General features: G+C 48.6%; 2 protein-coding genes and 1 long non-coding RNA gene across 5 annotated transcripts in view; 1 reads left to right on the top strand and 2 right to left on the bottom strand.

Moving 5' to 3' along the window:
- LOC109029185 (uncharacterized) overlaps positions 1 to 8998 on the bottom strand; it is a 69115-nt gene extending 60117 nt beyond the window's left edge. Inside the window, exon 1 of the long non-coding RNA XR_008670589.2 lies at positions 8817 to 8998. This is a non-coding gene — a long non-coding RNA (uncharacterized lncRNA). The remainder of the gene's footprint in view (positions 1 to 8816) is intronic.
- Positions 8125 to 14129, top strand: FICD (FIC domain protein adenylyltransferase). Of its 2 annotated transcripts, none has more exons than XM_004053833.5 (3): positions 8125 to 8279; positions 9835 to 10193; positions 11321 to 14129. In XM_004053833.5, the coding sequence occupies exons 2-3, from the start codon at positions 9893 to 9895 to the stop codon at positions 12394 to 12396; spliced, it is 1377 nt and encodes a 458-aa protein (XP_004053881.3). In that variant the 5' UTR covers positions 8125 to 8279; positions 9835 to 9892; the 3' UTR covers positions 12397 to 14129. The 2 variants fall into 2 exon arrangements, with proteins under 2 accessions (XP_004053881.3, XP_018894495.2); XM_019038950.3 differs by lacking the exon at positions 8125 to 8279 and adding an exon at positions 9020 to 9219.
- A 1015-nt stretch (positions 14130 to 15144) lies between these two features.
- SART3 (spliceosome associated factor 3, U4/U6 recycling protein) overlaps positions 15145 to 24285 on the bottom strand; it is a 38975-nt gene continuing 29834 nt past the window's right edge. For both annotated transcript variants that reach the window (XM_004053831.5, XM_055358960.2), the window contains exons 14-19: positions 24099 to 24175; positions 23031 to 23199; positions 19004 to 19458; positions 18384 to 18536; positions 17241 to 17431; positions 15145 to 16558 (exon numbers count right to left, since the gene is read on the bottom strand). In XM_004053831.5, the coding sequence (XP_004053879.4) occupies positions 16381 to 16558; positions 17241 to 17431; positions 18384 to 18536; positions 19004 to 19458; positions 23031 to 23199; positions 24099 to 24175 (1223 nt within the window). In that variant the 3' untranslated portion in view covers positions 15145 to 16380. The remainder of the gene's footprint in view (positions 16559 to 17240; positions 17432 to 18383; positions 18537 to 19003; positions 19459 to 23030; positions 23200 to 24098; positions 24176 to 24285) is intronic.

Consider the following 24285-nt stretch of genomic DNA (forward strand, 5'->3'; position numbering starts at 1 on the left):
AAACATCTGCATGAAGTAAAAGAGGTGGCTGTTTAGTGAATCCCCATAAAAAGAGAGGGGAAAAACGATCTGTAACAGTGAAATTATCCTAACTCAAGGGATGCTCATAGCATGGTGCCTGGCACCTGGTGATCTTCTGCTGCTTGTGATTATAACTCTCCCAAGAAAGGAAGTCACAGGAAGCATGTCCACTGTATGCCAGTGTGAAGCCCAGCCAGCCATGCTCCCAAAGGGCCACTTTACCCACCACAGTCCCAAAGCAGCCAGGAAGGCTCAAGAAGGAACAAGGAAGGTCAGGTTTGTGGCCTTGGAGGACTCTGCTCCCTTTCATCCATCCCCAGGCTTGGGGGTTAATTTTGCAGCTGCACACCCAGCCAATGAATTGTTCTCAAAGTGCATGGAAACACTGCTGTTGGAAAAACTGTGAAGAACCATAAGAGGGCAAGAAATAAAAATGCTGAAAGAAGCCAGACCCCAAAAGCCATCATATTATAGGATTCCACTTACAGGAAACATCCAGAAGAGAAAAATCTATACAGACAGAGAGTAGATTGCCAGGGGCTGAGGGAGGGAGCTTGGGGAGAAACAGGAAATTGCTACTAAAGGGTCTTTGCTTTCTTTGGGGGTAATGAAAATGTTCTAAAATTGGGGTGATGGTTGCACAACCCTGTGAATATATTAAAAACCACAGAATTGTACACTTCAAATGGGAGAATTGTGTGGTATGTGAATTATATCTCAATAAAGCTGTCATTTAGGAAAAAAAAAAACAGTTGCCTTGGCTCTAAACTTATTTCTCCAATTCCTCTGAGAATGCCAAATCACTGCCATCTCTCTGATTAGGGCTGAATTCATTTCACAATAATTTTTAAAAGAGTATTTTCTCAACACCTGAAATAGGCCCTTTGATGTCTGTCCAAAGCCCTCCTGGGAATTCTTATCTATTTAAAAGAGGGAATGAGTATTAAGAGCTTGGCTTTCCTAGCTAGCCAGACACCCATGTTAATTTCCACATCTCCACGTTACTATGGCAACAGAGAGCTTCCACTGAGAGCTTTTTGGGGGGCATCAAAATGGACAGCAATTTGGACTCAGGGAGTCCACAGCCCCTCTGCCCAGCAGCCCCCAGACCCTGGCTACCTTGAATCAGGTGAAACAGAGAAATCAGAGAAGGGGAGGATGTAGGCTCCACTGGGTCTTCACTCCATCCTGGCCCAAACTGAGTCACCGTCCCCATGCAGGAAGAGAAGTGTTAGTCACATCTTTCAGAGGCTGTGATCTAAAACAGCATATTGAGCACCTGAGTCAGTCTCCATGTCAACATGACCATATTTTTAGGCAGGAGTAGGCAGCTTCTTGGGCCAATTAGAGTAGTAAAGCTAGAAAGCAGTCAGTAAACAGCTGGGAGAAAAGCAGTCAGCCACTGGGAGTCCACTGTTCTCACAGAGGAGTCTCACAAATGCAGAAGCTCCCTGCCTTGAGGTACCCAAAGAGTCCACCACATAAGGCCCAGGAGGCCTGAAGTCCATCCTGTCAGGCAGAATCAATCACTGGGACAGAGAAGGGAAGAGGCAGTGCATAAGACAGGCAGCCTCAAAGATGGGCCCCACTGATCCTCATCTCCTGGTGAGCCTTATGTAGCCCCCTCATACCTTGTACCAAGATTGATCTGTGTTGTGGCCAATAGAGTACAGCAAAGGTTAAAGTGTGCCTTCTGAAGCTAGATCATAAAAGACACCACACTCTTGGGTCATTCATGCTGGAGAAGCCAGCTGCCATGTTGAGAGGACACTCAAGCTGTCCTATGGGACAGCCCACATGAGAGGAACTGAAGCCCCCAGCCACCAGCCATGTGAGCCACCTTGGAAATGGAGCCTTCAGCACCAGTCAAGCTTTCAGATGATTGCAGCCCCAAACACTGTCTTGACTTCAATCTCAAGAACGTCTGCCAGCTAGAACCATCCAGCTAAACTGCTCCCAGATTATTGACCCACACAATATAATGTAAAGTAAAAAATGTTTGCTGTTGTTTTAAGCTACTAAGCATTGGGGTTATTTGTTACACAGCAATGGATAACAGACATAGGGTGGATGTCAGAAATTGTCTCAAGAAGATGACTTTATGAAGATTTTTCCTCCTCGCTCCTTCCCCTACCCTTAAAGCATTTTTACACTAGAAGGGGACATGTTAACAGGTAGGGAATCTAGAGACTTGGATTTGTATTCTGGCTCTGTCCTTAGTTTTTCCACCTCCAAAGCTGAGGAGCTAAAATGTAACCTGAGATCTCTGAAAGCCTAGGGTCTCATAATAGTCAAAACCACAAGTTTTGAGTCAGGAAGACTGGTTGTGAACTCTGGCTCTGCCACTTGCTTGCTGTGTGACCTCAGACTAATTACTTAATTTATCTGAGCCTCATTTTCACCTTCTATAAAGTGGGTTTAATAATATCTAGTTCATGGCATTGTTACAAAAATTCAATCAAATACCATACAAATTACTTAGCACACAGTAAGTGCTCAGTTGTCACCACTACCAAAAATGAGATAGCATGGTGGGTACGATTATTTCCACTTGTAGCTAAGATACAGCAGGATCAGAGGAGCAGTTAGAGGATTTCGTTGGTCTGGAGCAAGGCCCCATGTGGTTGTTTTTCCAAAACCCCCCCAAATGATTCTTTGAGAAATTTTGTCCTAGAGAAACTTCCACACATGTGCCAAAAAATCATACAAGTATTTCACTGCAGTCCGTGATAGGGAAAAATTGGAAACAGTCCAAATGCCCATCAACAGGTAAATGGGAAATAAATTGTAAATGGAATACTATACAGCACTGTAAAATTAATGAACCAGAACTATGCATATCAGCATGAGCATAAATCTCTAAGACATAATTCTGAGCCCCAAAATGCAGAAGGATCCACAGAGTATATATCATGCATAAAAATCTGCATAACATCATTATATATTATTTATGGATACATGCATGTGGATAAAAGCAAAAAGCCATGCATGGGGGCAGCAGCATCAAATTCAACATGGTAGTGACCTCTGGGAGGGAGGGAAGGGCATGTGAAGGGGAGGAGGCCCATGGGGCTTCAGTGTATTGGTGACATGGTATTTCTTAAACTGGATGGCAGGTACACAAGCACCCATTGCACTGTTGATGTCTTTTGGATATCAGAAATATTTCATCATTTAAAAATAGATGTGGCCAGTTGTGGCGGCTCATGCTTATAATCGCAGCACTTTGGGAGGCTGAGGTGGGAGGATTTCTTGAGCCCAGGGGTTAAAGACCAGACCGGGCAACATAGTGAAACCCCATCTCTACAAAAAAAAAATTGTTTAAATTAGCCAGTCATGGTGGCATGCACCTGTAGTCCCAGCTACTTGGGAGGCTGAGGCAGGAGGATCACTTAAGCCCAGGAGGTTGAGGCTGTAGTGAGCTGAGATCATGCCACTGCACTCCAGCCTGGGTGACAGAGTGAGACCCTATGTCTACAAAAAAAAATTTTTTTAATTAGCCAGTCGTGGTGGCACACACCTGTAGTCCCAGCTACTTGGGAGGCTGAGGCAGGAGGATCATTTAAGCCCAGGAGGTTGAGACTGCAGTGAGCCGAGATCGTGCCACTGCACTCCAGCCTGGGTGACAGAGTGAGACCCTGTCTCAAAAATAAATAAATGTGCATAGAGAAATATGGAGTAGAATTGTGAATGTGTATTTTTTTCTTCTTGTGTTTTGTGGATTCTATATCTGTAATGATCTCATGTTGTTTTTAAGAAATAAAATAGTTGTTCAACAGGTGAAAAGCAGTTACGTTTAATTTTTTCCAAGTAAGAAGTACCATTTCCCCAAATGATTTGCTTTGAAAACAACACTCATCTGCATGTCTGAGTTTTGAAATATTGGTGATTTGAGACCTTACGACATGAGAAACATCCTGAGGCCAGAACACAAGCCTTTAGCCCAGGGACACTCACATGGGGTCCCCCAAGCCCTGTTTCTTGGGGATGCCTCAGAAACTGGGTCTGACCCCACCAGGTATGTCTTTTTTTTTTTTTTTTTTTTTGAGACGGAGTCTCACTCTGTTGCCCAGGCTGGAGTGCAGTGGTGCGATCTCAGCTCACTGCAAGCTCCGCCTCCCGGGTTCACGCCATTCTCCTGCCTCAGCCTCCCGAGTAGCTCGGACTACAGGCGCCCATCACCACGCCAGGCTAATTTTTTGTATTTTTAGTAGAGACGGGGTTTCACTGTGTTAGCCTGGATGATCTCGACCGCCTGACGTCGTGATCTGCCCGCCTCGGCCTCCCAAAGTGCTGGGATTACAGGTGTGAGCCACCGCGCCTGGCCCCCACCAGGTATGTCTTAAAAGGAGGATTAATCAGTAGCAGGGAGAAGGGCTGCTGGGCTCTCTTTTTCAGCCACAGCATTAAGTTAGACAGAGAAAAAAAAATCAGGGGTGGGGAAAGATGAGAGAAATGAAGAAGCAAGAACAGGTGTGGTGTATTTTCTTTTTAATGAAGTTGAGTCATTCTGCAGCCAACTCAATGCCATGTAGCCTCAAGCCGGGGAGTTTTGTTTTTCCCAAGCAATAGAATCCGACTCTGCCAGCAAGAAGCGCTTGACTGCTGTTCCTTAAACATGCAGAAGGGTTTTTTGTCTTGTTTTGTTTTGCATAATGGACACATTTCCCATGCAGCCACTTTCTGGGTTCTTTGTCATGTGTCAAGGTAAGCGTTTAGAAAACTCCTCCGTGGGCCACGGGGAGGCAATTTTCACCTAATACAGAATGCTTAAGATGGAGAAAGCCAACTTTTCAATATCGCTTCAGGGACCATATTTTGTGCATTCAACACAGCTGAATGCAGACAAAGTCGAGAGTTAAAATTGAGTGTAAACTCCTGACAAGGAGATTGAAGGAGGGAAGTGATGTCAGGTGAATTACTGCCCCCTGGTGGCCTGACACAGTAATGGGCTCATTTTGCTGTAGTAGTCCTTTGAGTCTTTTCTTCCTGCGTTCCCCTGCCATCTTCCACTACCGGCTACAAAGGGGTTACAATCTGGCGGCCCTGGAAAGCCAGCCGGCAGCCATGCCAACTGCCTTAAAATCTGGAGATACTGCTTAAAAAATCTAGGCCTCACATTTATTTTGAAAAATTGAAAACTCTGTCCACTTTTAGTCTGCATCCCAGCTAATAAATATGGGTTCGAGCTGAGAAGCTGCTGCCCACTTTAGACAAGGCATGTGCTCTCAAATCTGCCACACTCCCCACCTCTACCTATTGTCTCATGGCCAGGAAGTTTTGCTCATTAGCAGTTCCTGCATAGCCTCTGGATTTACTACTCGTAGCCTAAGCTAATTAAAGAGCTAACAAAGAGAGGAGGGTGCCTTTAGAAGCAGAGGATTACATTGCTTTATACCTGGGTGTGGACAGGGGTCCACTAGTCCCGTAATACCCAGCTCAGTGAGGATAAGTGACTTGTTCAAGGTCACCCAGCTAGCAAGCGGCGGGCCTTGCATTTCAACGCACATCTCTCTGACCCCAGAGCTTCACTGTTTTCTAACATACTAACTGTCACCCATAAGCTGGCTGCCTGCCAGGCCCTCCTCTGGGGAAGGTTTTTACAACGACATTACTACTTGGGCCATCAGGAAGTGCAATTCAGAGGACTCCAAGAGAAAAATGTTTATGACCTTGGTTGAAAAGATTAAAAACGAGAAGCCACCAAAATAATCACCACCCTGATTTTGTTCCTTAAAAACTATGGATCTTCTGGCCAGGCGCGGTGGCTCAAGCCTGTAATCCCAGCACTTTGGGAGGCCAAGGCAGGTGGATCACTTGAGGTCAGGTGTTGAAGACCAGCCTGGCCAACAGAATGAAACCCCGTGTCTATTAAAATACAAAAAAATTAGCCGGGTGCGGTGGCACATGCCTGTAATCCCAGCTACTCAGGAGGCTGACGCAGGAGAATCGCTTGAACCCAGAAGGTAGAGATTGCAGTGAGCCAAGATCACACCACTGCACTCCAGCCTGGGTGACAGAGCAAGACTCTGCCTCAAAAACAAACAAACAAACAAACAAAAAAACAATTAGCCTGTGTGTGCCGGTAGTCCCAGCTACTAGGGAAGCTGAGATGGGAGGATCACTTAAACCCAGGACATGGAGGTTGCAGTGAGCCAAGATCACGCCACTGCACTCCAGCCTGGGCAACAGAGTGAGATCCTATTTCAAAAAAGATAGATAGGTGTCAGATAGATAGATAGATAGATAGATAGATAGATAGATAGATAGATAGATAGATAGATAGATAGTTTACTCTGTGCCAGATGTATAGAATCTCATTTCACCCTCACATAAAACCCTGTGAAGTGGTAATATCATCACACTGTGCACAGTTTACAGAAAAGCCTAGACAGATGATCAACAAGATCAAGTCACTTGCTGAATGTGATTCAGTTTGCAAGTGGCAGAGCTGAGATTTGAACCCAGGGCTGTGTGACTCCCAACAGTGACACCCCACAACCACCACCTAGCCCTCCCTCCAAGAGCAATACACGTCACAGAGGAGGTCAGATCTTGAAGCATCAAGCCTTCTGCAAATCCTGAACTGGATGCCAAAAGCAAGGTAGGCTGTTTGTCCCCATTTTACAAGTGGGGAAAGTGAGGCTAGGAGTAACGTGCCCAAGGTGACACGGAGAGTAAATGGCAAAGTCTGAATCTGAGCTCAGGTCTCTTTGACTCCCCAGAATCTGAACTGCTAACTTCTAAATGCTTAGCGTTTCTGGGGCACCTCCCTAGATGTTTAATTTCAGTATTTGTGGATTAAGATGGAGGTTTCCATTCTCTGCTTCAAGGAAAAAATTTCTCTCTGGGAAGCCAAAAGAACTAGCCAGGTCCTTCTGGAGAGTATACAAATTAAAAAGTCAGGGAGAACCGAGGGGGTGGCTTGCGTCTGTAATCTTAGCGCTTTGGGAAGCCGAGATGGAGGGAGAGCTTGAGGTCAAGAGTTCGAGACCAGCCCGGGAGACATAGTGAGACCCTGTCTCTAAAGAAATAAAAAATCAGAAATAGGTCGGGCGCGATGGCTCACGCCTGTAATCCCAGCACTTTGGGAGGCCGAGGCAGGCAAATCTTCTGAGGTCAGGAGTTCGAGACCAGCCTGGCCAACATGGTGAAACCCCATCTCTACTAAAAATACACAAATTAGGCGGGCGTGGTGATGCGTGCCTGTAATCCCAGCTACTCGGGAGGCTGAGGCAGGAGAATCGCTTCAACCTGGGAGGCGGAGGTTGCAGTGGGCCAAGATCGTGCCACTTCCCTCCAGCCTGGGCAACAGAGTGCGATTCCGTCTCAAAAAAAAAGAGAGAGAGAGAGAGAGAGAGAGAGAGGGAGAGAGACAGAGGAGAGAGAGAGAGAGAGAGAGAGAGAGAGAGAAAGAAAGAAAGAAAGAAAGAGAAAGAAAGAAAGAAAGAAAAGAAAAGAAAAGAAAAGAAAAGAAAATTCGCCGGGCATGGTGGCATGCACCTGTAGTCCCAGCTACTCGGGAGGCTGAGGTGGGAGGATTGCTTGAGCCCAGGAGGTGGAGGCTGCAGTGAGCTGCAATTGCTCCACTGCACTCCAGCCTGGGCGACACAACGAGACCCTGTATTTTATAAGAAAAAAAAAAAGTTGTTTAAGTCAGGGAGGAAAAGAGAGAGGAAAAGAGTAAAGAAGAAGAAGGCGGCAAACTCAGCAGCATGGGGTGGAGGCTAAGAACAGGCGCTGCGCAGTCAAGGAGGCTAACGGGGTGAAGGGGTGAAAAGCATCAGCATCTTCATTTCACAACCGGGAAAAATGAGGCACACGACAGCGGCTCCGGGACGAGGAGACCCGAGGAAAAGACCGCCGTGGAACTTCCAGTTTCCGGGCCTGCCACCTAGTGTGCCCCAAATCCGCACGCCCGTCGGGTTTCCAGCACCTGCTCCTCCTGCCTGTGGCCTAGGCCCCGCCCCTCCCACTGCTTATTGGCTGCTACGTGAACGAGACAAACGCAAGCAACAACCAATGGGAGTGGCCCACGGCGCGTCTTTCCCGGGGAAGCCGAGGCGGACGCGGGAACCCGGAAATGCGAGGGAAGGACAAGTGGGGAAAGCCAATCCGCCGCGACGAGGGCTGCGGGCGGTTCAATGGCAAGTCGCCGGGGGCGGGGCCAGAGGCCGGCGGAGAAGGAGGACCCGGGAGCCGGCGGCCCGGAGCTGGGAGCGCGGGGAAGGCGGTTGGGGTTCTGACAGCTGCGCGCGGTGAGAAGGGGGCAAGCCCTAGGGGCTCGAGAGGATGAAGCCGGGAAGGGTGCGACGGGGCCGCGAGCCCTGGGCGGGGTTCGGGAAGGGAGGCTCTGCAGTCTTGGAGGGGACTCAGACCGGTCCCCTCCCCTTTCCGGGCCTCAGTTCTCCCTTTCTAGGGAAGTGTGGGGAAGAGATTCGCGCCTCCCAGAACGTACTCCTTCTCCGCACACACCCCTGGCACCGGCGAACTGCCCCCTTTCCTGTACCGCCCCGCCCAGGAGCCTGTCCCCTCGGGAAGCCCGCCCAGACCCCTGGACCCGCGCAGCACTCTAGGAGCACTCCTATTAAAGCGCACCCCAAGCCATTTCACATGTTCTGTGGCAATGGGCCAGGATCCCCATGAGACTCAGAACCCCGTGATCCATCAGTCATTCCTGGGTCAGGACCAGCCCAGAGCAGGTGCACAGGCCCTGCTTAGTAATAAGGTAGAAATCGAGACCTGGGGACCGGGTTCAGAGGCCCTGGGGTTTCCTTCCGGATGCCTCTATTTACCTCCTGTGGGCCTTCTGGAATTTGACTTATGCTCTCTGTGTCTTGGTTTCCCTTGTCTGTAAAATGGAGCTAGCGGTAGCTCTTCGTTCATAGGGTGGCATGAGGGTGAAACGAGGCAATGCGTGGCCAGTACACTGCTCAGCACCTAGGACACCATAGTTGCTTAATAAGTGCTTATTGTTAGCATAGTGTTTGCATGCCTGGCCCCACCTCCACTCCCACTGCCAGCCCCAAGCACATACAAGCCGTGTTGTCACTGAGGCCAAGCACTGTGGCCCACAGCCTGAGTTCCTTTTGAGACGCTCGAACTGCTCATCCTCTTGATGGGGTCCCTTCTGGACAGGCCAGAAACAGAAGGCCAGAGAGGGGAAGGGCACTGTGGGAGCTGTGGCTGAATATCAGGGTGAGGGCAATAAATGAGGCCACCCAACAATTGTGCTTATCAAAGATTGGGCGTCAGAACTGCTGTGGCTGATCTGCCTGGGTGTCTGTCGGTCATTTATGTCCCAAATGTTTGACATATGTCCACAAATCCAGTGTTTGTGGTCAGAAGCCACAGGGATATATGGGAAGGGGGGACACTTTAGAGCTGTGGGGTTCCTGAGTTCAAGTCCTAAGGCTGTCACTTGCTCCCGGCGAGACTTTCGGCAAGGGACTTCACCTCTCTGAACCTCAGTTCCCTCACCTGGAGAGTGGGGTGAAAACATCAGCTCAAGTAGTTGAAGATTGCAGGAGGTGACCCATGTGAGGCATTTGGTGCTTAGCACACGGCCTGGATTATGGCAAGTGCTCATTAATTGTTGGACCACAGCAGTGTTTTCACATTCATACTGCCCAGGAGGTGGCACCAGTCCTTCTAGGCTGGCCCCTCCTCTAGTGAGATCCAGTCCTTGACTTGCCCCCACCCTATCTCTCTAGTGAGCTAAAAGAGCAGAAGTCTCCAAACCCATCTTCCCAGCTGAAGTCACACCGTGTCCTGAACGTGTCTGTTTCTCCTGCGACTCTTGCCTCCTTGCAGATCCTGCTCTCTCTCAGCCGCCTGTGGACATGCACAAAGGGCCCTCTCCTGAGTCCAGATGATGCTCATACCAATGGCTTCAGTGATGGCAGTGACTGAACCGAAATGGGTCTCGGTCTGGGGCCGCTTCCTCTGGGTGACGCTGCTGAGCATGGTGCTGGGGTCCCTGCTGGCCCTGCTGCTGCCACTGGGGGCTGTGGAGGAGCAGTGCTTGGCTGTGCTCAAAGGCCTCTACCTGCTCAGGAGCAAACCGGACAGGGCGCAGCATGCCGCCTCCAAGTGCACCAGCCCATCCACGGAGCTCAGCATCACCTCCAGGGGCGCAACGCTGCTGGTGGCCAAGACCAAGGCCTCTCCAGGTAAGACAGACTGGCCGTCTTCCTCAATGCTTGTTAACTGGACAGACAGACATAGAATGTGTCATGTCCTGTATGTGGGGCATCGGGGTATTGTGAACAAGTCAGCCCGGAGCTCCTAGTATAGACAAGGTGACGTGACTGAGACAGTGTCACAAGTGTGGTGATGGGGAAGCATAAAGGGCTGTAGGAGCATACCAGGAAGGCTCCCTGGAGGAAGTGACACCTGAGCTGGGACCCAGTTGTTAAGTAGGAGTCATCCAGGGTGAAGGGCATCCAAGGAAAAGGACTCCAGGCAGAGACCAGAGGTTAGTTGTCATAACTGACATAACTGTCGTAAGAGAGCCTGGGGGCATTCGAGGAACTAAAGGAAGTTGAATGTGTGGGGCTGATCTTCAGGTTGGCCGAGAGGGGCCAGGACAGGAGGGCTAGGGCTAGAGCAGGCTCCCCACCTCCACCAGTTCTCTGTGGTGGGGACTGAAAGTGCATTGTTAGATGGTGGTGGCATCCGTGGCCTCTCCCCATGAGATGCCTGTAGCACTCCCTCCACCTCCTCAGTTATGACAACTAACCAGGTCTCCAGACGTCACCAAATGTCCCCTGGGGCGCACAATCAAACCACTGGGTTAAAAGAGTTAAAGAACAGTCCCGGGATGGTGAAGCCCCCAGGGTCTACGAAGAGTGGGGAGTTGTTAACGCCTTTGGGCCTCCCGGGGCAGGAACCTGTGTCACCAGCACAAGATGAGCTGGAGATGTAGGAGAGGGCCTACACTGGGAGCTGTGGCCCACAGGAAAGGCCCAGCAGAGAGGGCCCAGGCGGAGGAAATGCCTAGAACTTTCTATGTCGAGAAAGCAGGAGGCTAGGAAGCCAAGGAGGTGCCTCCCAGAATACAAGAGAGTGGCTGTGGGGACACATGGATAGTGACTGCATACCACCACACGGCTGGGGGAACAGAGTGGTACCGGGCATGTTGAGTACACACGATGCGGCTGCAACAAGCTCCCCAAGGCCAGGGACACAGGCTGGTCATCATGGTTTCCTGCAGAGACCAGCACAGGGGACAGCCCCCCTGAATGTCCTCTGCCCCCTAGCCTCCCTCCCTCACAGCGCTTCTTTGGCTCTCTTCCAGCGGGTAAGTTGGAAGCCAGAGCTGCCCTGAACCAGGCCCTGGAGATGAAGCGCCAGGGCAAGCGGGAAAAAGCCCAAAAGCTCTTCATGCACGCCCTCAGGATGGACCCAGACTTCGTGGACGCGCTCACCGAGTTTGGCATCTTCTCAGAAGAAGACAAGGACATCATCCAGGCGGACTACTTGTACACCAGAGCATTGACCATCTCACCCTACCATGAGAAAGCACTGGTCAACCGCGATCGGACACTGCCTCTCGTGGAAGAGATCGACCAGAGGTATTTCAGCATCATCGACAGCAAAGTGAAGAAGGTCATGTCCATCCCCAAGGGGAACTCGGCTCTGCGCAGGGTCATGGAGGAGACCTACTACCATCACATCTACCACACAGTGGCCATCGAGGGCAACACCCTCACCCTCTCGGAAATCAGGCACATCCTGGAGACCCGCTACGCCGTGCCCGGGAAGAGCCTGGAGGAGCAGAACGAGGTCATCGGCATGCATGCGGCCATGAAGTACATCAACACGACTCTGGTTTCGCGCATCGGCTCCGTCACCATCAGCGATGTGCTGGAGATCCACAGGCGGGTGCTGGGCTACGTGGACCCCGTGGAAGCCGGCAGGTTTCGGACAACACAGGTCCTGGTCGGACACCACATCCCTCCCCATCCGCAGGATGTGGAAAAGCAGATGCAGGAGTTTGTACAGTGGCTCAACTCCGAGGATGCCATGAACCTGCACCCGGTGGAGTTTGCAGCCTTAGCCCATTATAAACTCGTTTACATCCACCCTTTCATTGATGGCAACGGGAGGACCTCCCGTCTGCTCATGAACCTCATCCTCATGCAGGCGGGCTACCCGCCCATCACCATCCGCAAGGAGCAGCGGTCCGAGTACTACCACGTGTTGGAAGCTGCCAACGAGGGCGACGTGAGGCCTTTCATTCGCTTCATCGCCAAGTGTACTGAGACCACCCTGGACACCCTGCTTTTTGCCACAACTGAGTACTCGGTGGCACTGCCAGAAGCCCAACCCAACCACTCTGGGTTCAAGGAGACGCTTCCTGTGAAGCCCTAACCCTAGAAATCCTCCCTCAGTGACAAAGGCTGTCCTGAGGTAGGGAAAAAAAAAAAAACTGCATTTCTAGAAACCTAGTCACTTCCTAAAGCAAAAGGAGAAATATTCTTTACCTCCAAATGTTTTAGTTTAAAAAAAAAAAAAAAACTAAGTTATGAAGCCTTGTCTCTAAAATAACTTATAATTCAACCAAGCTATTTATTTTCTTCTTTGGAGCAAGCTAGTCAGTATTGTATGGTGTCTGCTGTGTCTTGCTGGTGGCCGTGCTTTAGGGGCAACAGTGCCACCGTGTGACCAGAACAAAGGTTCTGGAGCAGAATTTGCACTAAGGTGGAGGAGCGGCCAAGAGGTGTGGGACGGGGCCCAGAGCCACTGACATAACTCCTCCAAGTGCTTCTCTGAAACAGGCTGAGAGGTTCTGTGACTGCAACTGGGAAGTCAGACCCAAGTCGCAGCTGAGAGAAATGGTTGAAAGCTCACTTTCTCAAGGTTTAGATTAGTGGTGACTAACTTCCAAGCAAACTTCAAAGAGAAAATGAATGCCGACATTCCTTACTTACCTGCAGGAAGACTTTTTGAGCCATAGTTTGCAAACTTTAGTGCCAGCAGCTGTTTTTTTTTTCATATTGAGACTATTTTTCTAATTAAGAATAGGGGGTAGTCATAAAGAGCTGTATGTTGGAGGGGGAAACATGGTGGGCGGGCAGTTTGGTTTTCTTTGTGTATCGGCGTTTCTCTCACACTTCATTTGTAGCAACTCAGGCCAGATGTTTTCGTCTGAAATTCTCTGGGCTTGTCATTCCACCTGTATCGTGCTGCAAACCAGGTGTTATGCTAGTAGGCATCTGCCCTCACCCCTCTGCCTGAGTTTTCTGTAGGCAGATGTTAACCTGAGAAAACAAGTGCCACGTGGACACCAAGTAAGCATTTTTGATAATGAATTAGAGCACCAGTTTCTACTGAATGGAGCAAAAACCTTCAGCCATGGCCAGGCTGCATCCCTTTGGTCCTGGAGTTTCATCTACTTACTGCCTGGACCCCCACCTTCCACGGTCTTTGCACTGTCCCGTGTCCCATCCCCCCTGGGAGGCAGAAGAGATTGCCTCGGAGTGGCCTTATTTTTCTCGCAACTTGTGAAATGATGTACTGCTCTATGTAATATGGCCGAGTTTCCAAGCTGTTATCGAATGGAAGTAGAATCTTCTCTTTGAATCATATGGTACAGGTGCCAATATGACTGCTGCTATTTAGAGTCAGAGTGGTGGAAGTCACTGGGTCCCTTTCCCAGTGACAGAGCCCATGATGTCTAACACTACTGCACTTTGTCAGTGTGTGAGTGATGGCGAATACACAGTGTTGTCTCTTTGATTTGGTAATTCCGTTCCTGACAGTAATGAGGCCACTGCTCTAAAGTAGTTTATACAGTTCTTCAGTTGTATAAATAGCACAGAGTAGTTTTTGAAAGGTTAAGAAAAATAAGTGAAAAGATATATACGATATATGAAATGGCTCCAAATGATAATTATTCAAACCTTTATAAAATGTTTTCATACTCTTATGCTGCCAGAGTACTTCTTAAAACTCTTCTCGTCTTGGTTTTATAAGCACACCACGGGGGTCTGACAGATGTGCTTGCTTCTACTATAGAGCAAGAGAATTTGCACTTTAGCTATATGTGAAGGATATTATTTTAACAAATTCCTGATTCTAATAAAGTTATTTTATTACATGAATGCTTGAGACTGTCTTATTTGGGAGATGTTCCCATCTGTCATAAGGGCAGTGGGGGTATTCTGACCTTTAGCCCTATTCATAATACTGTTCTGGGAGAGCAACAGATCCAAGATGGTGATTTCCATGGGCAAGAGACCCAGAAGTTGGATAAACCGCTTACCTAGGTGGACAAGGATGAATTACTAACAAACAGTCAAGTAACTGAAGTAGTTTTTCACATTTCTATTTATCATCAGTTCTGGATTTTCTGGGGAAAACACACAAACCCACTCATGTAGTCCTGGAAATCCATTTCTAGAACAGTCAACACCCGGAACCTAACTGGGTTCTGCTCAAGCCTGAAAAGGTTTGCCCCTGTACCAAGCCTGGGCTGACATCTGCAAGTGTGACATTAAGGTCAGAATACTGGCTGCAGGCAAAGCCAAACCGTTAATGTGAAGCAGCAAAAAGTAAGGCCACACTCACCCATAGTGATATTCAGGGCTCTTCATGTGTCAGGTCCCCAACCATGAGGGCTCTCTCTGAGCTACCCAAATCATCACACCAGCTGAACAGTCGATCAGCCTTCCAAGCAGCATCACAGAGAACACTGCAGGAGGAACGCGTGGGACAGCAAAGGTTCTTGCTGCTGTCGAGAATTTAATTTAATTTAATTTAATTCAGCCGCTTGAATTTAATTCAGAAGTAAAGCCTAGTAAAAAGTTGGTTTTGTATAAAAAAGAGATGGAGGGGAACCTACATTTTAAGACTTAAGAGGCTTACCAACCAATAATTTACAGGGAGGAGAGCTGATATTTGTAGGAAGGTGGAAATTTGAGTGGACAGTTGATGACATGAAGGGATTACCACTAATGTTTCTAGGAGTGAAGGCCTTTCAGTCCTCCTGAGACACCTGCCGCAACATTACTGGATGAGCACAATGACATCTGGAACGTGCCTCAATATAACAGAGGGTGGAGGGGAAACAGACATGAAGGAAGAGGGGCTGGGAGTTGAGGAATGCTGGAAGCTGAATGGTAGGCACACAGGAGTTTATTTTACTGTTCTGTCTACTTTTTAATTGGTTATATTAAAAAATGTTAAGTTAAAAAATATAGAAAACCCGACTGATGCACAAAAACTTAAACTTACACAACAGATAAATGAGGAGTTGATTCCCATGACATATACAAGGATGCCCTGACGTCTTTCTCCAGAGTGTCTTAATAAAGCAAGCTTCCCCTACTGAACTGGCCAATGCTGTTTTCAAAGCAGTAAATATTATTTGATAAAAGATGTGAGGTAAAAAAGCTCAAAAGCTCCAGTGTCAAACTGCTATAAACTGAAGACACATCACAGCTGGAATAATTTAAATCAAAGTGACAATGGGATTTGACTTACAAAAGTTCTATTTACACATCTATTAGGTAAAGCAAGGTACACCCACTTCAAAACACATCTGTATGTGAATGCACATCTGAGTACCATTCAGCAAGAAGTTTTGAAGAGAATGTCAGTTTAATAAAGCTAAATGGGGAGAATTAAAGTTTGCATTTGACATGGTATTAAACAAAACCAAAGGGCTGAAACTCATGTTTAGACAACACAGGTCACTAGTCACTAGGCAAAGAAAACAGTCCACAGCAGGTGGCACAAATAATTCCTATACAAAACAAATGTTGCAAATATTCTGCTTTTAGGAAACATGAAACAATGGCTGACATGTCATTTACAAATACGTAATATAAAAATGCACAGCCCCATTGAACAAAACTCCAGCAAATGTTTTATAGCTGACTTCCCTCAGACCCACCCCCACAAGAGGCCATTCTGTGAATTACTAGCATCTGCCATTTCATCTTTTAAAATTAAAAGAATGACGGGCACATGTGCTGTGCAGGGTGGAAGAGAAGTGTCATACAAAAAGGGGCCGGAGCTGGCCAGAAACATTTGGACAACTGTGTCTCAAAAACAGTGTGTTCTCGTTTCGCTTCTTTGCCTCAGTCTTTAAGATACAAAACTATCTCAGGACACCACATCCTGGGCCCAGCCTGCAGAGTGGTCACTTTTCTGCCACTGCCCTCAATATGAGGGAGCACTGAAAGGCTCTTGACTTAGAACCCCTTCCCCTTTCTGTCTAAAGCCAAGGAGCCATCTGTGGTTGCAAGCAGGCAGCACACCAGGCCTGTCCATCCCCAGTGCACTGCTGGGTGGTGGGAGGTCCGCCGGGCCAGAGTGAAGTAAGGCATTTCCTGTCTCCCAGCGTCCCGTTCACTTTCTCAGAAACAGCTTGGCAAAATCGGCATTGGACATCTTGGGTGCCTCGGTGGCTGCTGGGGCAGCAACTGCAGGAGCCGCGGCAGGGCCGTTCTCGGCCTGAGGAGCTGCAGCACTTGGGCGCTGCAGGGCACGAGGCAGTAGAGACAGCTGCGTCCTTCCCTTCCCCCTCCTAAAAGAGCAAACACTGAATGGACCTTTTGAAGCAACAATTCGTGGCCCCTCATTTATTTGTGAAAATAAGCCAAGACAGTTTTAATATAACAAGAAGTTAAAAGGTGAAAAAAAAAAAAGGATAAGATAATCCCTGCCTCCTTAATTCTGTTTATGAAGTAACAACTGCTTCAACAGACTTGGCCTTGTTCAGTTTTGGCAAAGATCAACCCTGAGCACCAGTCACACTCAGAGGGGATCAGTGTGACTATCACCTCTCAGACCTCACCAGTCACCCAGCAATTCTGCTATCTCCTCCTCATCCCAAACCAGCAAACAGCACAGCTTATGTGGATCATAGCTAGGGCCGTAGACTGGCACACACATGGGTATGAGATTTCTTTTTAAACACACAGATCCAACTGGCAAAGGGGACTTTAAAATAATCACTGCCTTATTTCTGTCTGAAATAAATGACAAGTGTAAATTGGCCAGTACCAGGCAGAGGTCACTGCCTAGGCTTGCATCCTGCTCTGGACACCTTGCTCCAGTGGAACCACAGTGATTACCACAAGGAACAGCACATCTTGGCTTTTCTGTCTTAACAGGAAGCTAATTCATCCCGGGTTAATCCCCCCGTGGTCCATGAACTGGTGCCAGCCAGGACAAAGTTTGCACTAGTCTACCATGCAAGCACTTACGCTCCGTATGTCTGCGGCAAAAGCATGGGGCCACCTGGTGCCTTCCTGGTCTCCGGCTTCTCTGGAACTTTCCTCTGAGGAGGGTTGCTGATTGCCACTTTGATGATGTTCTCTTTGATAGTCATGCCGTCCATCTTCATCACAGCCTGCGACGCCTGGGATTCATTTTCATACTCCACGTAGGCCAGGCCCTGGAAGAGGCAAGATCCAGAACCAAGTCAGATCCCGCAGACTGGGGACGCAACCTCCTCCCGCAGGGCAGGCACTGGGCTTCCTCCCGGAGACCAGCAGACCAGGCCACAGCAAATGACCCACCAACAGGTTACCTTCCCCACCACTGCATCCTCTGTCTACAGGCTTATTTCCCCACCCTACTCTCCTTCCCGAGTGCTGCTACGCACTGTAACTTCAGATAACCCTTCCAAGTTCAGTACACCTTGTACGTGCTGCAGAAGTAGAAAGAAAGAAGGAAAAAGACAGATGGACCAGTATAAATCCAGCAAATAAACCAAGAGGTGGATGGGACACAGGGCCAGCAGCCCAGGTGCCCAGGTGAGCCCTCGTGTTTCTGTGCCTTCACCCGCTCCCTCATTTCATCCTCTTTTTCTCTCCATTAACCTGGATAAAGGGGAGGGAGAGTGGGCAGTGGGTAGACAGTAATGAAACCACTTACTACTCAAAATGGGGCACAAAAGGACTTAGCAGGAGACTGAGGGGGCAAGAAGGAAAGACAGGAGAAGAGGCACTGCAATGGAGGGACTCAAGGGGCCTGGTTGGAGGCTCCAGAGAAAGAGAGGCCTGGGACAGAGGGAGAAGGCTGCAGGAGGGCGCCCACCCCAAAGCCCGTATGCTGCTGGTCACAGGGCTTCCCCCAAGCCCCACAGCCAGGGGCCATAGTGTGGTGAATTCATGATCATCTATTTCCAAGTGTCTTATTCTTTTTAGTACAATTAACTACAAACAGGTTAATCTGACTCCAAATATAAGTAGAGCTAAGTGTGCAGATCTTTCTGTGAAATTAACTTTTGTTTCTCAGCAGACAAACGAGGAACCCATTCTAGAGGTTAAATCATCTTTGAACAGATACAGAAACGAAGTTTGCCCAAGCCTTGAAGACAAGGCACAATCTGCTCTGACTCTGACCTTTGGTTTGCCAGCCCGGTTGGTGACCAGTCTGAGGTCCTTCACGGTGCCATGAGCCTTACAGATTTCTTCTAGTTCCTCTTTAGTACAGGAGAAAGGCAGGCCTGAGATGAACAGCTTGTGTTTCTCTAGGGAAGTGCTGTACCTGAACACCTATAGGAAGAAGGAAGACAGAGAAAAACCATGATTCGAGGCATGACCCAGCTCACCTGACTCCTCTGACATCAGCCTTGTCCCCATGAGCAGCCCAGCCAGGCAGACTAGAGCCAAGCCATGCTCTGAAACTTGTTAATGGGGCCACCGGAGCGAGTCACTTAACCTCTCCAGGCCTCCATGTCTTCCTCTGTAAAACGGCAAGAATAAAAGTAACCATTCACAGAGTCTCATGAGGACTCAATGAGCTGACACACATAAAGCATTCAGCACAGTCCCTTGTCATTACTAAGCCATGAGTCAGACCTCAGTCAACCGGCTCAGGATGGACCTTGGCTCACAAGGAAGTTTAGATCCGAACAGAGTGTAAAACTTCCATGTCTATCCTAAATATCACTGCTGCAGGAAGAAAGTGCCTGTCTAAAGCAACCACAGATGAAAGGCATTCTTTTTTTCCATAAACCTACCTTAAAATCGGGGTTTTTGCTCTTATCCACACAGGGGGAAACAAACATTGGCCTCCCTTCTACACTTTTCCGGTCCATCTCCAGTGCCTGAAGGGCTGATTTCTCTTCTTTAAACTCCACATAGCAGTAGCCTCGGAAATCCCCACGGTTGCTGAAGATGGGTCGGATCTGGACAACCTCCCCACAGGCCTCGAAGAGTGGCCTGAGCTTCGCGTCCGGCTCCTGCATGCTGTAGGGCAGGTTGCTGACAAAGACGGTGATGCTGTCCTTGCTGCTGTCGTGCAGCACCTTGGGCATGTCCCTCTTCAGGGAGGCTGCCTTCTCCTTCTGCTTCGAAGGGGGCTCCACATCTATGGCAGCACATTTCCCAGCGGGCCCTGCTGCTACTTCTACATTTTGTGTTTCTCCAGCTGCAGGGATGCTGTTCTCGACCCTTCTGCGTTTGGAAGGCTGCTCTACAGGTTTTCAAAAGAAAAGTAGCCATGGTTAACTGTTACTTCTCTTCAGGGAGCTTGAACAGAGGTGTGAAGTGAAAGTGCTGTGACAGCTGCATGTGACACTCACTCCCTCACCAGACTCGGAAGGGCAAGCACCACCCCGAGAAGTCTTTTGTGATCCGCCTGGCCTGTCCCACGACTTTCTGTGCCCCAATTACACTCGGGTAAGTGGGCTCAATCAAGTGGAAGTAATAACATAAATCCCCATTGTCCACTCTTAATTATACAAAAGGCCAGTGGATCTCAAAGTTCAGAAGGCAAATTCCAGGGCCCCTCTCCTACAAAGCCCAGATCAGCAGGGTTGGGATAGGACATGAGAATCTGCACTGGAAAAGCACCCTAGTGACTGATACCCGTGCCCCAGGGAGCACATTTTGGAAAGCACTACAAAGGATCTGTGGTTTCTAAACACTTTCAATATGGCCTTGTGTCCTTAAGAGAGCTTAACCACAATCTTCTACTGCCTCCAGAGGGCCAGTACTGAAGCTCAACAGATATCAGCCTCCGGCAAACAGACCTCCCCATCAGTTCACCCGCTGCCTTTCCAATGCAACGTAAGCCCTGCACACTGCTACTGTATTCAAGAGTGTCCCTGGGCTGGGTCCAACTGACTGGCCCACCTACCACTCCAGCCTCCTCGACCAATGCCCCATCCCTCTCTAATGCATCTGAGTTCAAACCCAATTATCTGCTGCTCACAGAAAATGCCAGGCTGTGCTGTGCCTTCAGGCTGTGCTAACATTGGGTCCCTGTCTAGCTCAGACCTTCCCTTCTCGCTGCCACAGTCACTTGGTCTTCCCCCTGGATGCCGCATCTCTTCCCCCACAGTCTTCCTGGTACGAAGTTGACCCACTAGTGCCTTCTTTGGCCTCCACCAGTATTAACAATGCCATCTCCCACAGTCCTGATCACACACCACGCCCTGATCACACACCACTGCGGTCACACATCACATTTGCCTTATTCTGCTAAACTGGGAGGCCAGTGGAGCAATGAGCCATCCTCAGTCATTTAGGAAAGCCCAAACAAGGTGTGCGAGCAAGGTCAACTCAACGATGGATGACTCCATTCCCAGTTCTCTCTGGCTCACACATCTGTATTAAGAAAGTATACAGAGTTCTTTCAAGTCCAGAGACAATTCTTTTTTTTGTTTTGTTTTGTTTTTGAGACAGTGTCTTGCTCTCTCTCCCAGGCTGGAGTGCAATGGCATGATCTCTGCTCATTGCAACCTCTGCCTCCCGGGCTCAAGTGATTCTCCGGTCTCAGCCTCCCAAGTAGCTGGGAAAACAGGCACCCGCCACCACAGCCAGCTAATTTTTGTATTTTTAGTAGAGGGAGGTTTTCACCATGTTGGCCAGGTTGATCTTGAACCCCTGACCTCAGGTGATCCGCCCACCTCAGCCTCCCAGAGTGCTGGGATTACAGGCATGAGCTACCGCGCCCAGCCACCAGAGACAATTCTTTACCTTGACTGACTCTCTGAAATAAATATGACCCAGAGCTGCCCGTCCCTGAAATTACAAGGGTGAAAGAAACACTGCTGGAAAATTCCACTAAGTCAGAACCATTAAAAGCAGGGCCAAGGCTGGGTGCAGTGTCTCATGCCTGTAATAACAGCACTTTGGGAGGCCAAGGCGGGAGGATCACTTGAGGTCAGGAGTTCAAGACCAGCCTGGCTAACATGGTGAAACCCCGTCTCTACTAAAATACAAAAATTAGCTGGGCATGGTGGCTGGCAAACTGTAATCCCAGCTACTTGGGAGGGTGAAGGAAGAGAATCACTTGAACCCAGGAGGCAGAGGTTGCAGTGAGCCGAGATCACGCAACTGCACTCCAGCCTGGGCGACAGAGCGAGACTCCCTCTCAAAAAAAAAAAAAAAAAAAAGTAGGGCCAAGCCTGGCAGGTCTGTGCAGGGTTGTGGCTGCAGCAGTGGTGCGGGATGCTAGAGCCTGAATGGAAGGAAGAAGACGGGCAGGCATGGGGCAGTGACAGGGACCCAGCAGCCTAGATCTGGAAGCCTGAGTGAAAGAGGCAAGGGTGTCCGTGCAGGACCGTGCCTGGCCCCAGGTGTGGGAGACCAAACAGGGTGGGGATGGCACATACGAGAAGGGGAGGCAGGCACAGGAAGTTGATTACATACCTACAGGGGCCGGGTGGAGTAACTAAGGATGCTGAGGATAGAGGGAGCCAAGTTTCTCAAGGTCACAGAAGGGCGTGACACAGCTGGGCACAGTGGCTCACACCTGTAATCCCAGCACTTTGGGAGGCCGAGGCAGGCAGATCACTTGAGGCCACAAGTTCAAGACCAGCCTGGCCAGCATGGCGAAACCCGATCTCTACTAAAAATACAAAAAATTAGCCAGGTATGATGGTGTGTGCCTGTAATCCCAGCTACTTGAGAGGCTGAGGCACAAGAATCACTTGAACCCGGGAAGCGGAGGTTGAAGTGAGCCAAGATCACCCCACTGCACTCCAGCCTGGGCAACAAAGCGAGACTCTGTCTCAAAAATAAATGAATAAATAAATTTTAAAAAGAGAGAGAAGGGCATTGCAAGTATGAAGGGGAACCCTGTGGTGTTAGACCGGAACTGGAGGTATTGGTGTGAAATCATGACTTTCAGTATATACAAATAGTTACACAAGTAAATATGGTCATAAATATGTGTACACATGCACACGCACGCGCACACACACACACACACACACTCCCTACCCTCGACCACTCAGGCCTGGGAACAATAACCAACAGCAGTGAGCACAACTAACACCTTCTAAGTACCACTCATCACTCAAAGGAACCTTGGAGAAATGATGGATTCCAGGGCTGAGTTATGGAAAGTACAAGATAACCCTTGGGTATTGTGTGCTAGAAGGTAAGGAAATGACCAAAGAACAAGGGGACAGGTCAAAGGGACATAGAAGCCTGTGTGAAGGAACTCTTGCTAGCCAAACCTGGGATAAGTAGAGAATCAGTATAAATAATTCTCAAAAGGGTCGTCACCAGCGATGGAACAAAGCGAATCACAGTCCACCTGATGGGACTCAATGGGCAGGCCACAGGAGCACTTGTGCACTATTCCTGCCCGAGATGCATGAGCGGAATCCAATGCTTAGGGAGCATCAGACACACCCAGGCTGAGGGACACAACACAGCAACTGGCCTGTCCCCTTCCAAGACTGCAGGTCATCAGAGTAAAAAAAAAAGCTGAGGAGTGCTCCAGACTGAAGGAGATCCAGGAGACAGGACAACTAAACACAATAGTGCATCCTGAACCGGATCCTTTCACTACAAAGGACATTATCAGGACAAATGGGAACCCATAGCTCATTGCTAACCCTGGCTCTGATGGCTGCATTCTAGTCATACAGAAGAGGGCCCCTTGTTTGCAAGACATACACCCCTAACAGTGATCAAAGGGTAATGGGTATCAAGCTGGTAACGGTTCAGGGAAGAAAGTTCTTCGTACTATATTTGCAACTTCTCTAACTTTAAGATGTTTCAAAACACAGTTTCTCAAGAGCTCCTTACCTTCTTCATCATCGCCCCACTCTTTCTCATCGTCTTCATCTGCTCCGCACTTCTCTGGGCCTCTGATCTTTTTCTTCTTTTTTAACGCTTTCTTCTCGGCCCGAGCTCTTTTCCGTTGTTCAGCCTTTTCTTCTTCTTGCTGCACAAGGGCTGCTTCCTTCTCTGCAGCCTAGAAAAGTGGGAAGATGATGCATCGCTGGATGTGGCAATTACATTCACTGTACTGATTTGTCATCAAAGGGGAGAAGGAGTGGAAATTCATTACTAATGAAAAGCAGAGATCAGGAGAAAAACGTGGACAGGCTCACGGCTGTTCCACACCAGGGCTCATTCAGGTTCGTTGGAATTCTGGATCTGATGTCTCTGTTACATTAGCAATTTCCTCACCCTAATCATTACTCACCAAAAGGAAGGCAAAAAATCCATAAAACTGGCCGGGCGTGGTGGCTCACGCCTGTAATCCCAGCACTTTGGGAGGCCGAGATGGGTGGATCACGAGGTCAGGAGATCAAGACCATCCTAGCTTACATGGTGAAACCCCATCTCTACTAAAAAAATACAAAAAATTAGCTAGGTGTGGTAGCGGGCACCTGTAGTCCCAGCTACTCGAGAAGCTGAGGCAGAAGAATGGCGTGAACCCGGGAGGTAGAGCTTGCAGTGAGCCGAGATCACGCCACTGCACTCCAGCCTGGGCAACAGAGCAAGACTCCGTCTCAAAAAAAAAAAAAAAAAAAATCCATAAAACTGAAGCCCTAAATAAGTTGGGGTGTTCATGTTCCACTCACTAGGCTAAGTGAGGCTCTTATTTATTCTTTTTCATCAATTCTCGTAAATTTTAGAGCCAAAATTCCCTCACTAAATGAAACAAGTACTTAATATTGGGGCTGATGTTTTAGAACAATCTAAAAATGACACAAGACAGGTTTAAGCATTGATCTAAATATTTTATAATTAATACTGAATAAAAGACACTTAGGAAAATGTAAAACATCTTGACAAGAAACATCCATACCAAACTGAGCCAAAATAGCTACTAGAGGTGCCAAATACTTCAAACATTGTCATTACCTTCATTCTCTGCTCATTGACACGAGCTAATCGTGTTTCAGTTTTCTGAACAGCTATATCCCAATCTTCTAAAGAACCTTGAAAGAAAGAGAAGCAAAACTTTCACTCTTTAGGATTTTGAAGCATACAATCACATAAATTTTTCTTAATTTCTCTGTACCTCCAGAAGAGATCTCTCCCATCAAAC

The sequence above is a fragment of the Gorilla gorilla genome, chromosome 10, assembly GCF_029281585.2.
Source record: "Gorilla gorilla gorilla isolate KB3781 chromosome 10, NHGRI_mGorGor1-v2.1_pri, whole genome shotgun sequence".
Lineage (NCBI taxonomy): Eukaryota > Metazoa > Chordata > Mammalia > Primates > Hominidae > Gorilla > Gorilla gorilla.